The sequence below is a fragment of the Bos grunniens genome, chromosome 2, assembly GCF_055505025.1.
Source record: "Bos grunniens cultivar Pamir isolate PY7600 chromosome 2, Bosgru_T2T1.0, whole genome shotgun sequence".
Classification (NCBI taxonomy): domain Eukaryota; kingdom Metazoa; phylum Chordata; class Mammalia; order Artiodactyla; family Bovidae; genus Bos; species Bos grunniens.
In genome coordinates this window covers 132,020,734-132,037,976 of record NC_141166.1, presented here as the reverse complement: position 1 = coordinate 132,037,976, position 17,243 = coordinate 132,020,734, and the positions used below count along the sequence as shown (strand labels likewise).

Below are 17,243 nucleotides of genomic sequence, written 5' to 3'. Positions count from 1 at the left end.
CAGGAATCAAACCTGCATGCCCTGTATTGGAAGATGAAGTCCCAACCTTTGGACCGCAAGGGGAGTCCCTCCACCACCTCCCATCCCCACAAAATTTTTAATCTTATCATGGACAGGACTTGTCTCTGATCTGCTTTAGAAGTCTCCTGTTCGTTCTGGGATGCCTCTATGAGGACCAAGTTCCATGAATTCACCAACCACTATGTGAAGAACTATAAGCTTCTGGAAAGGGCAAACTTTGGAGTCAGAGAGATTCTACCTTCTACTAGTTCTGGGACCTAGATAAGTTACCCTGGACTCGGTTTCCTCATCTATGCAATGGGGACAAAGAGACCTGTCTCCGTGGTTGTTGTGAAGATCTAATGAGATAACACAGGGGAAACCCCTGGCATCAGGCAGGGGTCACTAAAGGTGAGCTTCCTTCTTCAGCTTGCCACAGTGTCCAGGTGTCTGTCTGTCCTCATACACATCTCCAGCCCCTTCAGTGGCATGGCCCCATTCTGAAACCTCATGAGCATGCATACACACGCTTTAGGGGTTATACCATTACACGAGAGGAGTATCCTACCCCCAACAAGGCTGTGTTAACTCTGCTGATGTGGCTGTCATACTTTGGGGTCTTTGTCAGCCGGGACTGTCTACTTGATCTGTGGGGCACAGTGCAAAATGAAAACATGGAGAGTCTCTCTAAAAAGTTATTAAGAATTTCAAGATGGTGACAACAGAGCATTAAACCAAATGTGGGCCCATGTGAGTACGAGGCCCATGTGACGACACAGACCATACGCCACCTCATTTCCTGGCCAGCGGTCTTTTGGACGGTGTCATCTAGGTCCTTCTGACAGGGCTCCCTATACATCTGAAGATACACCCACCCCCAGTTGAGGACTTACCTGGCCTCAGAATTAATTCTAATAGAGGTGAGGAGTAGTAAGCACCAAATAATGAAGGCAATTGTATAGAAGGAAATTTCAAAACAGAAAATCCTATCATTTCCTTGAATATTGGGGAAGAACCATCATTACCCAATTCTAGGGGTCCCTGGCCCATCTCAGGCCAGGGTTCAATGGCAGTGAGACAAGGCCTGTGGGAGTCCCAGGAGGAGGGAGAGAGGTATGAGAGTGATGGAAAGGAACTCTCTTGGAAGCCTCCCCAATCCCCGGACTCCTATCCTGGGGCAAGGGGAGGTTCCCCAGGACCAGGGTAGTGGGCAGAGGCCTTACCTGCCGGCAGACCCGGGATTTCTCCAGGAGAAACTGCTCGATGCGCGCCCCCTCGATCACCCCACTGGAGTTGAAGTAGATGTCAATGTACTTCCCGAAGCGGCTTGAGTTGTCGTTTCGGATTGTCTTGGCATTTCCAAAGGCTAAGGGCCAGAGGATGATGCCCACGATGGGAGCAGAGAATAGAAATTTTACTTTTAGTGAGATCTTCTGGGAAGGTTTCTCAGAGGAGGTAGCTAAGCCCAGAATTGAAGGATGGGTAGGCTCACACCAGACAGTGGTGGCGGCCAAGGGTTTGCTAAGAGGAAGTCAAAGGGCAGCTAAAGGTTAGGAGGTCAGAAAGCATGAAGTGTGCTTCAGGAAGGGAAATTCGGCTGGACCACAGGATACAGGAGAAAAGCAGAGGAAGATGGATGGAACCATTCCCAGGTGGGGCCAAGTAGCAAAGAACCTTCAACGTGAAGCTAAGAAGTTCAGAATTAGCCCCAGGGGCAATGAGGGAAGCAGGAAGCCTCCGGAGGGAGTTTGGGTGCATTTGAGAAAGATTGCTCAGGCTGCAGGGTAGAGACTGGGCTAGAGAGGGCCGGCTTGCAAGGAGAGTGACAAGGGCTGGTACAAGCCAGGGCGTGGATAGGAGGTTAGACCAGATGGCATTTGGGTTGCAGTATGATCTGAAGTGCATTCCATAGAGCTGTTTGATGATGCGACTGCATAAAGAAAGATCTTTTTGTGCACACATCCTCACTTGTATGGGTAAATGAAAAAAAATAGAGGGTCTGGCTACTTTTATTAGCATAATACATTTGGGATCCTTCTGTGTATCAATAATCCATTCCCAGAATCTCCCAAATTGATTTTATCTTGGATTCTTTTTTAAAGGAATGCTTAAGATCCCGTGTGTGGAAAACACACCTGTGAAAGCTAATAAGGTTGTCAGTCTTTCTTTTCTGTGCTTCCTGGCAGCCACACTACCATCCACCCCATCCTTGTCTTTCGTGTCCTGGGGAATCCTGAGAAGTTGCTGAAAGTTTATGGCTCACCCTCTCCTTCTTCCCCACGAGCACCACCTGGCAGGAAGGTACCAGCCTGCCGAGCCTGGGAAGGAGGCTGGTCTGGTGGGTGACTGCTTACCTTCCAGGATGGGGTTGGCTTCCAGGACCTGCTGCTCAATCCACGAATGCTGGCCACTGATGGTGGCCAGGAACTGCAGGATGAGCTTGGTGGTCTCTGTTTTCCCTGCCCCAGACTCACCACTGCAAAGAGGCGTACAGGTACGTCAGTCAATGAAACAACTATTTTTCAACATCTCTTGACTCTCCTGTAAACCCACCACAAGTCCACTTTCTGAACAAAGATGCTCTCTCCCTGTGCAGAAATCGCACTGCGTCCGCCCTGACATCCCCTGCTAACTTTGTGCTAGTTACTGGTGTGTTCATCTTTCCTTCTCTGCTCAACTGCACAGTCCTGCTCATATCTGCTTCATCCCAGGGTCACGGCTCAATGTTTAGTCACCTAGATGAATGAATGAGACTGGGCGATGCCACGCCCCGATGTAACCTTGTCTCCATGAGCAGCAAGGTCATGCTGGACAAAAGGGAAATGGCGTCAGTCCTTCGGGAAAGTAATCTGGCATAGTTGCAAGCCCCTTCAGAATGATGTCGCCTTTAGTCTAAAGAGTTACCTTTTTGTTGACAAATTTAGTTTACCTTAAACCTAGGCATAATAAAAGTATTATATAATGTTGATGACTTAAGACATCTTAATTAGATTAGCAAACAATTATATTTATATTTAAATAAACATTATATTTAATATTGAATTTTTTTTAGTTCACGTGAGTTTGAATTTAAATAGAGCTCATTAACTTCATATTATCTAAAAACAAAGCTGGTATATCGAGGGCAGCACTGCCAGATGTTGAGGGTTTCAGGTAAAAGATGGAATTTGCCCCAGGTTTTTGCTGAAGGGAACTGGGGGGTCCCCTGCTTGGAGTTTCCTGGAATAGGTTTTCCTTCAGTGTCAAATTTAGACTTACAATCTTTGGCTCAATGTATTTCTCTATGGCAGCGAGGGCAGATTTTTGGAGGTTTTTTATTTTTATTTTTTCCTTTTTTCTTTTTTTTTTAGCTTTCTTAGGGCAGTCCCTTTTTAAATGGTTCTTATTTCCACATGTAAAGCATCCTTTAAAAAATAATTGTATTTTTAGTAGAATAATCTATTTTTATAATCTAAAATAATCTCTTAGGATTGGGATAACTTAAATTTCTAGAGTTGTACTAAACTAAATAATAAAAGTTTATTAAATAACTAGGTCATTTCCAAATAAAATAAGATTTTAAAACTTTAATTACTAAACATTAACTTCCTCTTACAAAAAGTTTTTCTTACAGGAAAACTAAAGATATTTTAAACTATTAATAAGTATATTATATAATGTATAATATATTGATATATATAATAAATATATATATTATAATATGATATAATAGGAGAAGGCAATGGCACCCCACTCCAGGACTCTTGCCTGGAAAATCCCATGGACGGAGGAGCCCTGCAGTCCATGGGGTCGCTAAGAGTTGGGCATGACTGAGCGACTTCACTTTCACTTTTCACTTTCATGCATTGGAGAAGGAAATAGCAACCCACTCCAGTATTTTTGCCTGGAGAATCCCAGGGACGGGGGAGCCTGGTGGGCTGCTGTCTATGGGGTCGTACAGAGTTGGACACGACTGAAGCAACTTAGCAGCAGCAGCATGACATAATAAATATATTCACCAATCTATAAAATGCTAATATAAAAGACACTTCATAGTTGCTAAGGAAAAGTAAGATATACGCTTTTAATAAAAAGATATAAGATATGGCAAGCTCAGATATACATTCCACATTTTTCCTGGGGGCCACTGCTCATTTAACAAACAATACAATTATTAAAATAACTTGGAAGAATGACGAGCCTATTTGGACAGAGCAATGGCCCCTCACAAATGAGAAATTACAGGCGGAGAATGCAATGGCAACCCTCTCCAGGACTCTTGCCTGGAAAATCTCATGCACGGAGGAGCCCTGCAGTCCATGGGGTCGCTAAGAGTCAGACACAACTGAGGGACTTCACTTTCACTTTCACTTAGTCTAAAGAAAGAATCTTAAAATGAGAAAAAGCTTTCTCCACAAATACTTCCTGCTCTATAAAGCATTATTTTTTGTCATTGCAATTGTGGAACATTGGAAGTAACATAAATGTGGGAAATTATGGTCCATCTAGTCAGAGAATATAGTGCAGCCACTTAATCCAGGTCTGCACAGAGCAGCAACATGAGCAATGCTTACTAGTTAAGTGAAGTGATAAATGTAGGCACTGTTAAGTAAAATTTATCCAAGAGAGCTGCAGATGGAGATTGCAGCCATGAAATTAAAAGACACTTGTTCCTTGGAAGGAAAGTTATGACCAACCTACACAGCATATTCAAAAGCAGAGACATTACTTTGCCAACAAAGGTCCGTCTTGTCAAGCTATGATTTTTCCAGTGGTCACGTATGGATGTGAGAGTTGGACTCTAAAGAAGGCTGAGCACCGAAGAATTGATGCTTTTGAACTGTGGTGTTGGAGAAGACTCTTGAGAGTCCCTTGGACTGCAAGGAGATCCAACCAGTCCATTCTGAAGGAGATCAGTCCTGGGTGTTCATTGGAAGGTCTGATGTTGAAGCTGCAACTCCAATACTTTGGCCATGTAATGTGAAGAGCTGACTCATTTGAAAAGACCCTGATGCTGGGAAAGACTGAGGGCAGGAGGAGAAGGGGATGACAGAGGATGAGATGGTTGGAAGGCATCACCGACTCGATGGACATGGGTTTGGGTGGGCTCCAGGAGTTGATGATGGACAGAGAGGCCTGGCATGCTGTGGTTCATGGGGTCACAAAGAGTCGGACACGACTGAGCAACTGAACTGAACTGAACTGATCCAAGAGAGTGGAGGAAGACTTTTCTTCCAGAAATGTCTAGCGATTTGTTTTCTGAGAATATTTATTTTTCTGAAAATTTTGGAAATTTTCATGGTGAATATATATTAATTTAATAATAGTGAAATATGAAAAACAGTTTTAAAAATTACTTATGGCCATGGACTAGCCAAGATGGTGATGTATAAAGACCCAGAGCCCACCTCCTCCCATGGGCACATCAAAGTTACAGCTATTTACAGAGAAATTATTGATGACAAAAACTGGAAGACTAACAGAAAAGAAATGTGTAAATAATACGTAAAGAAAGAACCATAGCACAGGGAACTCTACTCAGTATTCTATGATAACCTATATGAGAAAAGAATCTGAAAAAGAATGGAGAGATATATATATGAATTACTTTGCTGTATACCTAAAACTAACACAACTTTGTAAGTCAACTATACTCCAAGAAAGTTAAAAAACCAAAAACAACAACAACGAAAAAAAGCAAACAAAAGACGTTTACTTCATTGTCTCAGGACTAAATGTTAAATGGCATTATGTTTATATAAAATATATTTAATTCACAGCTAAAATAAATCAACAAACAAATAAAAACAACAGCAAAAAAGAAGGACCCACAAGGAGACAGTCGGAGGAGGGGCAGAGATGCAGTAAAGTCGAGACACATACCCCCGGTAGGTGACCCACAGATGCGAGAAGAACAACCACACAGGTTCTCCCCAAGGAGTGAGGAAGCTTTGAGGGTCAGTGGGGCCTACTTTCAGGACAACCAGAGGGCTGTGGGAAATGGAGTGTCCACTTGTAAATAGTGCACATAAAATCTCACGTGCCCCAGGACCCAGGGCAGAAGCAGGGATTTGAAAGGAGCCTGGGTCAGACCTGCCTGCTGATCCTAGTGAGTCTCCTGGAGACAGGAGGCAACTGCAGCTCGCCCTGGGACACAGACACTGGGGCAGCCTTTTTGTGGAGCTTGTTGAGCACACGGCCCCTGGTGCTCGCGAGTGCCAGGGTGGAATCCCCCCTCTAGCTTATTCAGCCTGGATTCAGCCCTGGCCACCAGCCTGTTGGTACCAGTACTGACACACCACATGCCAAGCAATGAGCAGGGCCAGGCACAGCTCCACACATAGCAGGCCTCCTGCCTTAAGGCCCCCAGAGCACACCGCTGGACAGGACCTGGTTCGGTCCACTAGAGGACCCAGAATACAGCCTCACCCACCAGTGAGCTGGCACTACCCTCAGAAGCCTCTGGACTCCAGTCCCCACCCACAATCAGGCCAACACCAACCTTGAAAACCCCTGGACCCTGCCTACCAGCAGGTTGACACCAGCGCTGAGACAGCTTGGAAGCCCAGTTCTGCCCACTGTGAGTAAGCACTTGTGCCAGGACACCCCAAGGCACAGCCCTACTTGTCAACAGGCCAAAGCTAGATTTGGGACACGCCAGACCCTGCAGCGAGCCATGTCAGGAGCCAGCCCTGCCCATCTGTGGGCCAACACTGGGTCTGGGATTCCCGGGCCTGCCACCACCCATTCCAGAACCCTGCCCTGCTCACCACTAGTCCCAGGACTCCTCAGGGTCCTGCAGCCTGCAGCCTTGTGACAAGGCCTCACCAGCTGTCAGTAGCCTTCATATGAGGCGGGGCCTGGCAACAAACTGGACCAGGGACCAGTCACACCTATTAGACCACCTTCGGCAGGCAGCCCACCACAGTGGATGACCCAAGCCGCTCACATAGAGGGTACCGCCAGAGCATAGAGCTCTGGTGATCAGAGGGGAGTGTGCTGTCTCCTATAAAACGCCTCTTCTCCAAAGTCAGGAATTGTAACCAACCTAACAGATACACAGAAATAAAAACAACAAATTAGGCAAAAGGAGGCAGCAGAGGAATGCGTTCCAAACAGAAAAACAAGAAAAAATTCCAGAGGAGCTAAGTAAAGTGGGGACAAATAATCTGCCTGAGACTGAGCTCAAGGTTATGATTGTAAAGATGCTCAAAGAACTCAGAAAAAATGCATGAACACAGTAAGAAGTTTAACAGAGAGTTAGAGCATATAAAGAAGAACCAAACAGATCTGAGGAATACAATAAGCAAATTGAAAAATACAAGAGAAGGAAACAGCAGTAGATCAGATGATACATAGAAATGCATGAGCAAGCTGAAACTGCAGTGAAATTCACTGATGCGCAACAGAAAAAAAGAATGAAAAGAAACGAGGACAGGTTAAGAGACTTCTGGAACAATATCAAGAATACTAACGTTCACTTTATAGGGGTCCCAGAAGGAGAAGAGGGAGAGAAAGGGGGCAGAGGACATATTCGAAGGCATAATAGCTAAAACTTTCCCCAACCTGGGAAAGGAAACAGACATCCAAGTACAGAAGCAGAGTCCCAATCAAGATCAACCAATAAGGACCAAACCAAGACAAATTGTGGTTAAAGCGGCAAAAATTAAAGACAAAGAGAAAATACTAAAAGCAGTAAGAGAAAAACAGTAAGTGACATACAAGGCAACTCCCAAAAGGCTATCAGCTGACTTTTCAGCAGAGAGTCTGCAGGCCAGAAGGGAGTCGCACAATATAAAGTAGTGAAAGGGAAAACATACAACACAAAATGCTCTACAACACAAAATACTCTACAGCACAAAATACTCTACAGCACAAAATACTCTACAGCACAAAATACTCTACAACACAAAATACTCATGCAAAGCACAACATGATAAATGTAGTTAGCACTGCTGTACGTCACATATGAAAGTTGTTAAGAGAGTAAATCCTGAATTTTTATCACAAGGAAAAACATTTTTTTCTGTTTCTTCAATTTTGTATCTATAAGAGATGATGGATGCTCACTAAACTTCTTGTGATAATCATTCCATGATGTATGTCAATTAATTATGCTATACACCTTAAACTTAACTTATAATTAACTGTATGCTAAAACTTAACTTATAATTAACTGTATGTCAATTATATCTCAACAAAACTGGAAGAAAAAAAGCATTAATATATGCCATAAAATAGTAATCAGAAAAAATAGCCAAAACACACACTGTGCTCACACAGAGTTTGGGGAAAAAACAAATAATCCAAAAATAGCCAAAATACTACTACAAAATATAACAAGGAAAAAAAGCATTCATAGAAAAAATAGGGCATTACATAATAAAAGAAACCATTCCCAGAATATCAATATCACAAATTTGTATGCACCTAATAACACAGCCTCCGAATACACAAAGCCAACTTTGGAAACTAAAAGGAGGTTTTAAAACATTTTTTATCAGAAATCTAAAGCATATAAAAAGCACTAATAAACTTAAACTAATAATTATTTATAGACTCTTGAACTAACAGAGAACATATAAATGTCTTGAAACTCACATAAAATAGTCACACATTTGACCAAGTAATAGGGCTGTAAAAGAAGTCAATGTATTTCAGAGTCAATAACATATAGAGCATATTAATCATACTATGATTAAATTAGAAATTGAGTTAAAAGGTGGAAGTATTTTTATATTTAGATACAGGCACTCTTCTAAAATATAATGAATTAAAGAGGAAACCAAAATAAAACTACATGCTTTAAACCTTAACAATAAAATAATTAATCAGTATAAAGATAAAAATTTCTTAGAGTGTTTAAATTGAAAACTATACTTATGTCTGGCACATAGCATACACTCAGGGTTGCAGTAATTAACACTATTATTACTATAAAGGGAGAAATGTTGCTTTTATGAACTTTTTTAAATTATAGAAATCGTCAAACATTACAAATGAAGGCAGAATGCTGCAGTATGCTGCTAATAAAAGTATGGCCTATATGCCAGCACCGCCTGCTGCCTAGTTGGAAATGCAAACTTCAAGGCTCCCTTGCTCTACTCAGCCAAATCTGCATTTTCACAATGCAGATTGTGAAATGCCCCCCCAAGGGGCTCCTGCACCTTACAGTCTTCTTAATGAACTCCTAGCGTCCCATTCCCAGCTGCAACTCCTGACCAATTTTGATCCCATTCTGTACAGATTTTCCCCCCACATTGTGCAGGATGCTAGTTCCTCGAGCAGAAATTACACCTGCAGCCCCTGCACTGAGAGCACAAATTCTAAACCCCAGGACTGCCAGGGACATCCCTCTTGTACTACACTGAAGCAAATTCCGGACAAACAAGGTTTCATCTGAAAGTATTAAGTTTTTAAAAAGTTTTGATCCAAATGTTCGTCTTCTCTGAAGGTGTGTGTGACATAAGCAGTGACACTTCACATGATGCCCCTGCGTGGGGAGGTGGCTCTGAGGGTGGAAGACTCAGGGCCTCGCCCACGTCCCAGGTGCCCTGGGCTCTTCTGCAGGCACTGCTGTCTGGGGGGTGACGCTTCCTGGCCAGGCCACCTCTCCATCTTCTGTTCCAGAGCTCTGGGTTTGCTGCTCCTGCTTGACAGCTGTGTGTCACTAGGAAAGAATATCCACCTCTCTGGTGGGAGGTCTCCCCAACAGTAAACCGGGAATAGGAGTACCTACTTGAGAGAGTTGCTGAGAACATGAAACAGGATAACCTACACTGTAGGACCTCATTCTAATCTCTGCTCCAATGGCCCCTCCTCAGAGAGGCCAACCCAATCTGCCCTTCCACCTAGGGCAGTGACCCCATCGCTCTCTTTCCTCTTTCCCTGCAGTGTTTTTCTTCAAAGTTCTTATTATCTGCCAAAACAATTTGTCTATTTATTGCCTGTCTCCCCTTCTAGAATGTAAGCTCCATGAGGCAGGGATTTTAGTCCCTTTCCTTGGCTGCTGTCCAGCCATCTTAGGACAGAGAAGGACACACAATTGGAGCACAGCAGAATCTTGAATGCATAAATGAATGAATGAAGAGATGACTTTACTAGAGCCCCAAGCAAGGGGCCCTGAAGCCAAATTCCCTCTCCCCCTTCCTTTCCAGCTCAGCCTCCCTTCCATGAGTGCTGGGAGGGCAGGAGGCAGAGAAGCCAGGCCAGGCAGTGAGTCTCTCTGTGAGTCAGGATCAGTGTCTGGACTGGAGAGGGACACATCCCTTCTGGGTCCAGCAGCCTGAGAGCCATCCTCTCTGAGATCTGCCTAAAGTTGTTCCATTCTTGTTTTTTATTTTTGGTAGCAGCATATGAGATCCTAGTTCCCCAATCAGCAGTTGGATCCGAGCCCCCTGCATTAGAAGCAGGGGGTCTTAACCACTGGACAACCAGGGAAGTCCTCCTGAGGTTGTTTTTCAGGGATCTCACCTGTTCGATCCTTGCACCCCAAGTGCCTATCCTGGGTCCCATTTCTAAACCAACCCATCCCCATTCTTCCTTTCTTGTCTCAGGAAACATTCACAGAAGGCTGGGGCTATTCAGGCCCTGATGATAGGAGAAGAGTAGGTTCTGAAGGAGGACACCTCGGAGGGACCTTTCAGGGTGGAGGAGCCGCAGGCGCCAGACGCAGGGGGAGCTCATTGATTGGGGGTCTCTAAGTCGCACGCTGGTCTGGAGAGGTTTTGGGAGAGGAGACGCTCCCTTCTTTACGAGATGCTCAGAAATGGTGGGTGGCCCACCCAGAACCTCACCTGATAATGCAACACTGGTCCCTCTTGTTCTTCTTCATGTTGAAGTAGCAGCTGTTGGCAATGGCAAAGATATGCGGCGGCAGCTCACCCACATGGTGCCTGTAGTACAGCTGGACCTGCTCCACGGTGTAGAGGGGCAGCACCTGGAACGGGTTCACCGCCACCAGGATGGAGCCTGTGTATGTCTGGGGAAGGGAGGAGGTGGTTAGTGGCCCCTAATCTGAGGATCGGTGCTGACTTTGGATGTCACAATGGCACCCCACTCCAGTACTCTTGCCTGGAAAATCCCATGGGCAGAGGAGCCTGGTGGGCGGCAGTCCATGGGGTCCCTAAGAGTCGGACACGACTGAGCGACTTCACTTTCACTTTTCACTTTCATGCATTGGAGAAGGAAATGGCAACCCACTCCCGTGTTCTTGCCTGGAGAATCCCAGGGATGGGGGAGCCTGGTGGGCTGCCGTCTATGGGGTCGCACAGAGTCGGACACGACTGAAGCGACTTAGCAGCAGCTGCAAGGGCACCAGGCATGGCTGACTCTGGCAGGGAGGCGGGGACTGATTCTGGGCTGAGAGATGACACTCCTGGCAGCTCAGATCCTTCCCCTGGAAAGGATGCTCACCAAGAACAAGAGCTCCTGGGTGAGGATGCCTTCACAGGAACATTAAATGAGGTGGTTTATGTTTAGCACTAACATTAACACTGTGGTTAATGTTTAGTGCTCTGTCTGGGATTTAGAAGAGGCTCAATGAAACTAGACTGAATGTATGAAGCAAGTCTTCACCTGCCTCCCACAGGGGCCTCAGTGAGGCTGGGCCACCATCGGAGCCCTCAGAGTCCTCCTGGACCTTAGTTCAGGGTCACTTGCCCACGTGGAGCCTCCACTGGGCCTGCCAGCCCCTCTGGATTGGGATGGGGACAGTCATCTCAATAGTCGTGTACAGTGCCTTCGTTTTCATTTTAGGGAAGGAGAGGACTCAGGACTATGACAACCAGATAAAAGAATGCAAGCGTAAGCTCTTCGGTAAAGGATAAGCTGCAATTCAACTTAATTTATTGCTGTTATTAGTCCCAGGAGCCGAGGCACACTCAGCCAGTATGAACTCTGAGTGCCTGGTCCCTGCCCTCCAAGGCCTCTCTCCTCCTCTCCCACCCTGCCCTCTATTCAGAGGCCCCTGCTCTGAGCATCCCATGATCAGGGCTGGTCAGAGGTCAGTGAGCCGCCTCTCCCTGTGAGAGGCCCAGGCAGGTGGTGACACCCCTGGGTCACACCCACTCACGGCAAGGCTGGTGTCAGTTTTGGAATACCACCTCACCTGGTAAGTCTGCATTGGAGCAGGGATGCTAGCTTTGCATCCATCACAAGGCCTTGGGAGAAGCACCTGCATCTACCTACACGACCCTCCTGGTCATCACTTCATAGAAGGGCAGGGCTCTTCTGCTTGGTGACCCTGGCTCTGCCACGTAACCGGAAAGAAACCAGGCAGAAAACTACTCTCCCACAGCCTCTGATCCCCTCGGCCATCAGAGCAGGCCTCTTCCTCAGCCACGGATGCAGGAGAGAGGCAGCACTTAATCTGTATACTGCATCCTGTGCACTGTGCTGGCACATGCAGGTCAGCTTTCTGCAACCTTGAAGCCTTTATGCCCCTGCTTATTTCGGATTGGGGAGCAGGGATTGATGAGCATCCTCACACCGTAAGGGTGTGGGGCTCAGGGACTAAGCCAGGCGTGCCTGGGGCACGGTTTGCTTCCCCAGCCAGCGCAGCATGTGTGGCCCAAGCATGCCGTGGGGGCACACATGGCCAAGGGAGACTCACGTAGATCTTGTGCTGCTGGTAGCGGATCAGGAGGTTGTGCACCATGCCTGCCTCATTCAGGTCCCCCAGGCGGATCATGTCATCCACGCCCTGAGCTGAATTGGGGTGCATGGAGCTGAGAGTGCCAAGGTCCTCTGCTTGGATCCAGTGTTCCTGCAACAAAGGGCACAGGCTCTCCTGAGAGGTGACCTCTGCCAGGGCCAAACTCTCCTCCATGTCCTCAATGGACTGGCTGACCTGGTGGCCCGCACCTGGCCAGGGCTGGTCTGCGGTGAAGGTCAAAGGATCGAGTCAAGCTGAGGCTGGAGTCAGCACGTGTCTAGGGCCAGGGGTCAGTGTGTACTGGGGCTAGGGGTGAAGTTCAGACCAGGGTCAGAGGAGTGTAGAGCCGGGAGTTAGATATGGCTACAATTGGGATCGGGGCAGCTTGCAGCTGGGGTCTCACAGATGGCTGGGATAAAAGTGTGCAAGAAAGTGTTTTTAATATAAATGATGTTATGTCATTTTGCAAATAGGAGACATTATTGTTAATATTTGACTGACTTACATACTATAGGGTTCACAGGTCACACTCTAGAATTTTCTCCTCGGAGGCCAAGTCTCTACATGCTTCACTTTGCAGATCCTCAGCAAAGAGGGCTGCCCAGGGAGGACCTCAGTGACCAGCTGGAGGCCCCAGTCTGCAAGTCCTTCCCCTCTGCCCCTCCCCTGCTCCTCCCCAGCTTGCCAGGTGACCAAGCTGGTTCCCCAACAGGTCACCCTGAGCTTCCTACTCTATCATCTGGGCTGCATTGCTCATGTGAGATGGGTCTCCTTCTCCTCCTCATGTGCTTGGGGGCCCCCATCCAGGCATCTTTCTCATGCACCTTTCTCTCCCTCACTTCTCCTGTCCTTCCTGCTCACCTTGCATTACTTTGAAAACAAGTTTCTGGCCCTTCCCCCTCTCTGCCCCCACCCTTTTCCCACTTCACTCTTTCCTGCTCCCCTAATTGTCCTAATTTTCCGTCTTCCAACCTGCTCCCTGCTTCTTCCCTATAGAAACAGTTCCCTAGACAGACACACAATGCCCGCCGTGACAGGACTCCCCTATGGTCTATCCTGCCACGTGGTTCCCAGACTTGGGCTCTAGAATCCCTGGTGTTGGGAGCAGCACCAGAGAAGGGAGGGGGCTCAGGGTTCTGGACGGGAGCTGAGAAGGCTGAGCCTCTGAGGAATGTATAGCCATACTCACCTTGCCCTCATCATCTTCAACCAAAATTTTGCCAGGCTTGGTTTCTTTGATGATGCCCCCAATGGCCACCCTGGTCTTGTCGGCAGGGGTGGGGTTCAGCCACACGTGGTCACCCTAGAGGGCAGAGAGGTCAGATCCATGTTCCACCTTCCACTTCCTGCTAAAGATTTACCTCCCTGGGGGCTGTCCCTTCAACCAAGAGATGCCAAGTGACTGGGATGTGCTCTCTCTCCCTTGCCCTCCCTGCTTCCCCTTCTCCTCCTCTTGTTTTTCCTTCTTCCCTCTCTCCTACCCACCCCTCCCCAGTCCTTTCTTGTTCTTGTCAAGATGTTGATGGGTGATGGCAGGGGAAGCTCTGTTGGCCTGGTTTTTGCAGGAAAGTGTCCCCCGTGAGGTGCAAAAAGAGAGTCTCTGCCTTTGACTAGCCCTATAGTACCCAAACCCAGTGTCTGCTGCTGCTGCTAAGTCACTTCAGTCGTGTCCGACTCTGTGTGACCCCATGGACGGCGGGGAAAGCAAAGACTAAAATCTCACTAGGTTTCTTCCTGGCCTGCAACATGGCATTAACCCACATGAACCTCTTTCTGATCCAAGAAAGCTCACCCTACTCAAAGAGGAGTAATCCCAAAGGAAAAAGCACAGGTCTACACATAAAGATACTGAAATGTAAAAGGAGGAAAGGAGCATGAGTAACACTCACCAGGGGAAAACCAAATGCCACAGAACAGTGCAAAGTCATACCCAAGTATCTCACCACTATTTCCAGAAATTTACTGAGCTCAGATATTAGACACTGAGACAGCTGAAAAGGATGAGACATGAATTCGCAGAGCTCAAAAGAGAAATGGAGGAAAACAAGTAAGCATGGGCCAGAGGTGAAAGCAAACTGGAAGCAACAACAGGGAGATAAGCACTGCTAAAATCAGGGTAAAGGTCACGGGTGACAGGAGAAGAAAAGGGAGCAAAGTGACAAAGAAATTCAAACAATCAGGATGAGGCAGAAGAGCATAGATATGGAAGGCAGGCGAAAATACAAATAACTTAAGTGCACAAAGAAGGAAAACAGGGGGAAAAAAACAGAAAAATCACTTAAAGATATAATTCAAGACAACTTTCCAGAAATTAATGAAGGTTTGGATCTATGGGTTGAAGACACACCATCCTTTCTTTGAAATGATGACAAAGAAAAATCAACTCTAGGACAGATACTGATCCTAGAGTTAATTTTTTGAGGGGTAGGCAGATAAAAAGACAAATGCCCTTATAAGGAGATAATTCAGGACAAATTCAAATCATATGAGGGCTGAACAACTCATACAAAGACCTCAGGAAAAGAGCAATACAGCTATCAGAATGGCCGTTATAAAAAGAACAGAAAATAACAAATGCTTGTGAGGATGCAGAGAAACTGGAGCCCTTGTATAGTGTTGGTAGAAATGTAAAATTGTGACACCACTGGGGAAAACAGCGTGAAGGCGCCTCAGTACACTAAAAATAAAATTATGATCCAGCAATTCCACTTCTGGGTAAATTTCCAAAGAAATCAAAGCAGGATCTCAAAGACATATTTGCATTTCTATGTTAACTGCAGCATTATTCATAATAGCCAAGAGGTAAAAGCAACCCAAATGTCCATCGGCAGATGAATAAATAAAAATGTAAAATACACAGTCATCGTTCAGAATCATCAGGGGATTGATTGCAGAAGCCCCTGCAGATACCAAATCCATAGATGCCCAAATACCTTATATGAAATGATACAGCACAGCAAATAGTACACTATGGAATATTAGTTCAGTTCAGTTCAGTTGTTCAGTCGTGTCCGACTCTTTGCGACCCCATGAACCACAGCACGCCAGGCCTCCCTGTCCATCACCAACTGCCAGAGTCTACCCAAACCCATGTCCACTGAGTCAGTGATGCCACCCAACCATCTCATTGTCTGTTATCCCCTTCTCTTCCTGCCCTCAATCTTTCCCAGCATCAGGGTCTTTTTCAATGAGTCAGCTCTTCACTTTGAGATTGCATGCAGCCTTAAAAAAGGAGGAAATTCTGTCATATGCTACAATGTGGATGGACCTCAAAGACATTATACCAAGCAAGAGAAGCCAGTCACAGAAGGACAAAACTGTATGATTCCATTCAGAGAAAGTGTCTAAAGCAGTTAAAATCACACAAACAGAGAGTAGAAAGGCAGTTGCAGGGGCTAGAGGAAAACAGATGGAGAGTCATGTTTAATTAGTGAAGAGTTTCAAGGGCACAAGATGAAAATGATCTCACATCTGTCACACAGCACTGTGAATATATATAACAATATTGAACTGTATACTTAAAAATGGTTCAGATGGAAAATTGAATGTGATATTTTTTTACCACAATTACAAAAATAGAAAAAAGAATCCAATAATTTTTTTACCCAGCCCATTTGTCATTTCTGTATAAAGATAATCAACATTTTTAGATGAATATTTTCTCATAAGTCTTTTAGAAAAAATAATTAGGGGACAAATTTAAGTCAACAGTACCAAGAATGAATGTAAATTCACACCAACATACACAATGATGAAGTTTCAAAATATTTGGGAGAGCGAAGAGATCACAAAAACTTTCAGAGAGAAAAATTAAGTTTCATACAAAGGCTCAAGAATTAGAAGGGTTTCCAACTTCTCCATAGCAATGCTGGAAATCAGAAGGAGTACATGTTTTCACAATTTTCAGGGAAAATTATATCTAGTATGGAATCCTAAGTCCAGCTAATATTCAAATGTGAATAAACATAGTTTTAGACGTGCAAGTTGTTAAAAATGTTTACTTCATATGCAGCCTATCTCAGGAAGCTATTACAGGTCGTACTTGATCAAACCAAGGGAGTAAACCAAGAAAGAGAAAAACCTTGGATCCAAGAAAAGGGACTCAGGTAAAGGAGAGGTGAAAGAAATGTCCAGGGTGGTTGTGAAGGAGACCCCGTGATCCTGAGGCGTGTGCCTCAGAAGTATGAGATTCGAGTTTAGATATGGCATCGGCAGCTCTGGGAGAAAGCTCCTCCTGAGGATGACATTGACTGAACTCCCAGATGAATCATTTAACAAGAATGTTGACATACCTGGGAGAGAGCTGGGTGGGGGTAGGGTGAGGCGTGGTTATGTTGTGATAAGTACAGAGAAAACAAAGCAGATAGGGAACAAGATAATTACAGTCTAGCACTTAGAGTACACTTCAGGTCTCAACTGAGAGGAACATTTTCTTTTTTTTTATAAAAACATTTTCTTTTATATTGGAGTATAGCTGATTAACAATGTTGTGTTAGCTTCAGGTGTACCACAGAGTGATTCAGTTATACCTATACATGTATTTATTCTTTTTCAAATTCTTTTCCCATTTAGATTGTTACATAATATTGAGCAGAATTTCCTGTACTAT

The 17,243-nt window shown here is 45.4% G+C and overlaps 1 protein-coding gene across 4 annotated transcripts in view; it reads right to left on the bottom strand.

Moving 5' to 3' along the window:
• MYO7B (myosin VIIB) overlaps window positions 1–17,243 on the bottom strand; it is a 102,155-nt gene that overhangs the window by 65,619 nt on the left and 19,293 nt on the right. For all 4 annotated transcript variants that reach the window (XR_015149087.1, XM_086362323.1, XM_086362320.1 and 1 more), the window contains exons 3-7: window positions 13,824–13,937; window positions 12,593–12,745; window positions 10,776–10,960; window positions 2,355–2,476; window positions 1,224–1,366 (exon numbers count right to left, since the gene is read on the bottom strand). Coding sequence is in view for 3 of the 4 variants with exons in the window: in XM_086362323.1 (XP_086218449.1) it covers window positions 1,224–1,366; window positions 2,355–2,476; window positions 10,776–10,960; window positions 12,593–12,745; window positions 13,824–13,937 (717 nt within the window). In the remaining variant the exon portion in view is untranslated. The remainder of the gene's footprint in view (window positions 1–1,223; window positions 1,367–2,354; window positions 2,477–10,775; window positions 10,961–12,592; window positions 12,746–13,823; window positions 13,938–17,243) is intronic.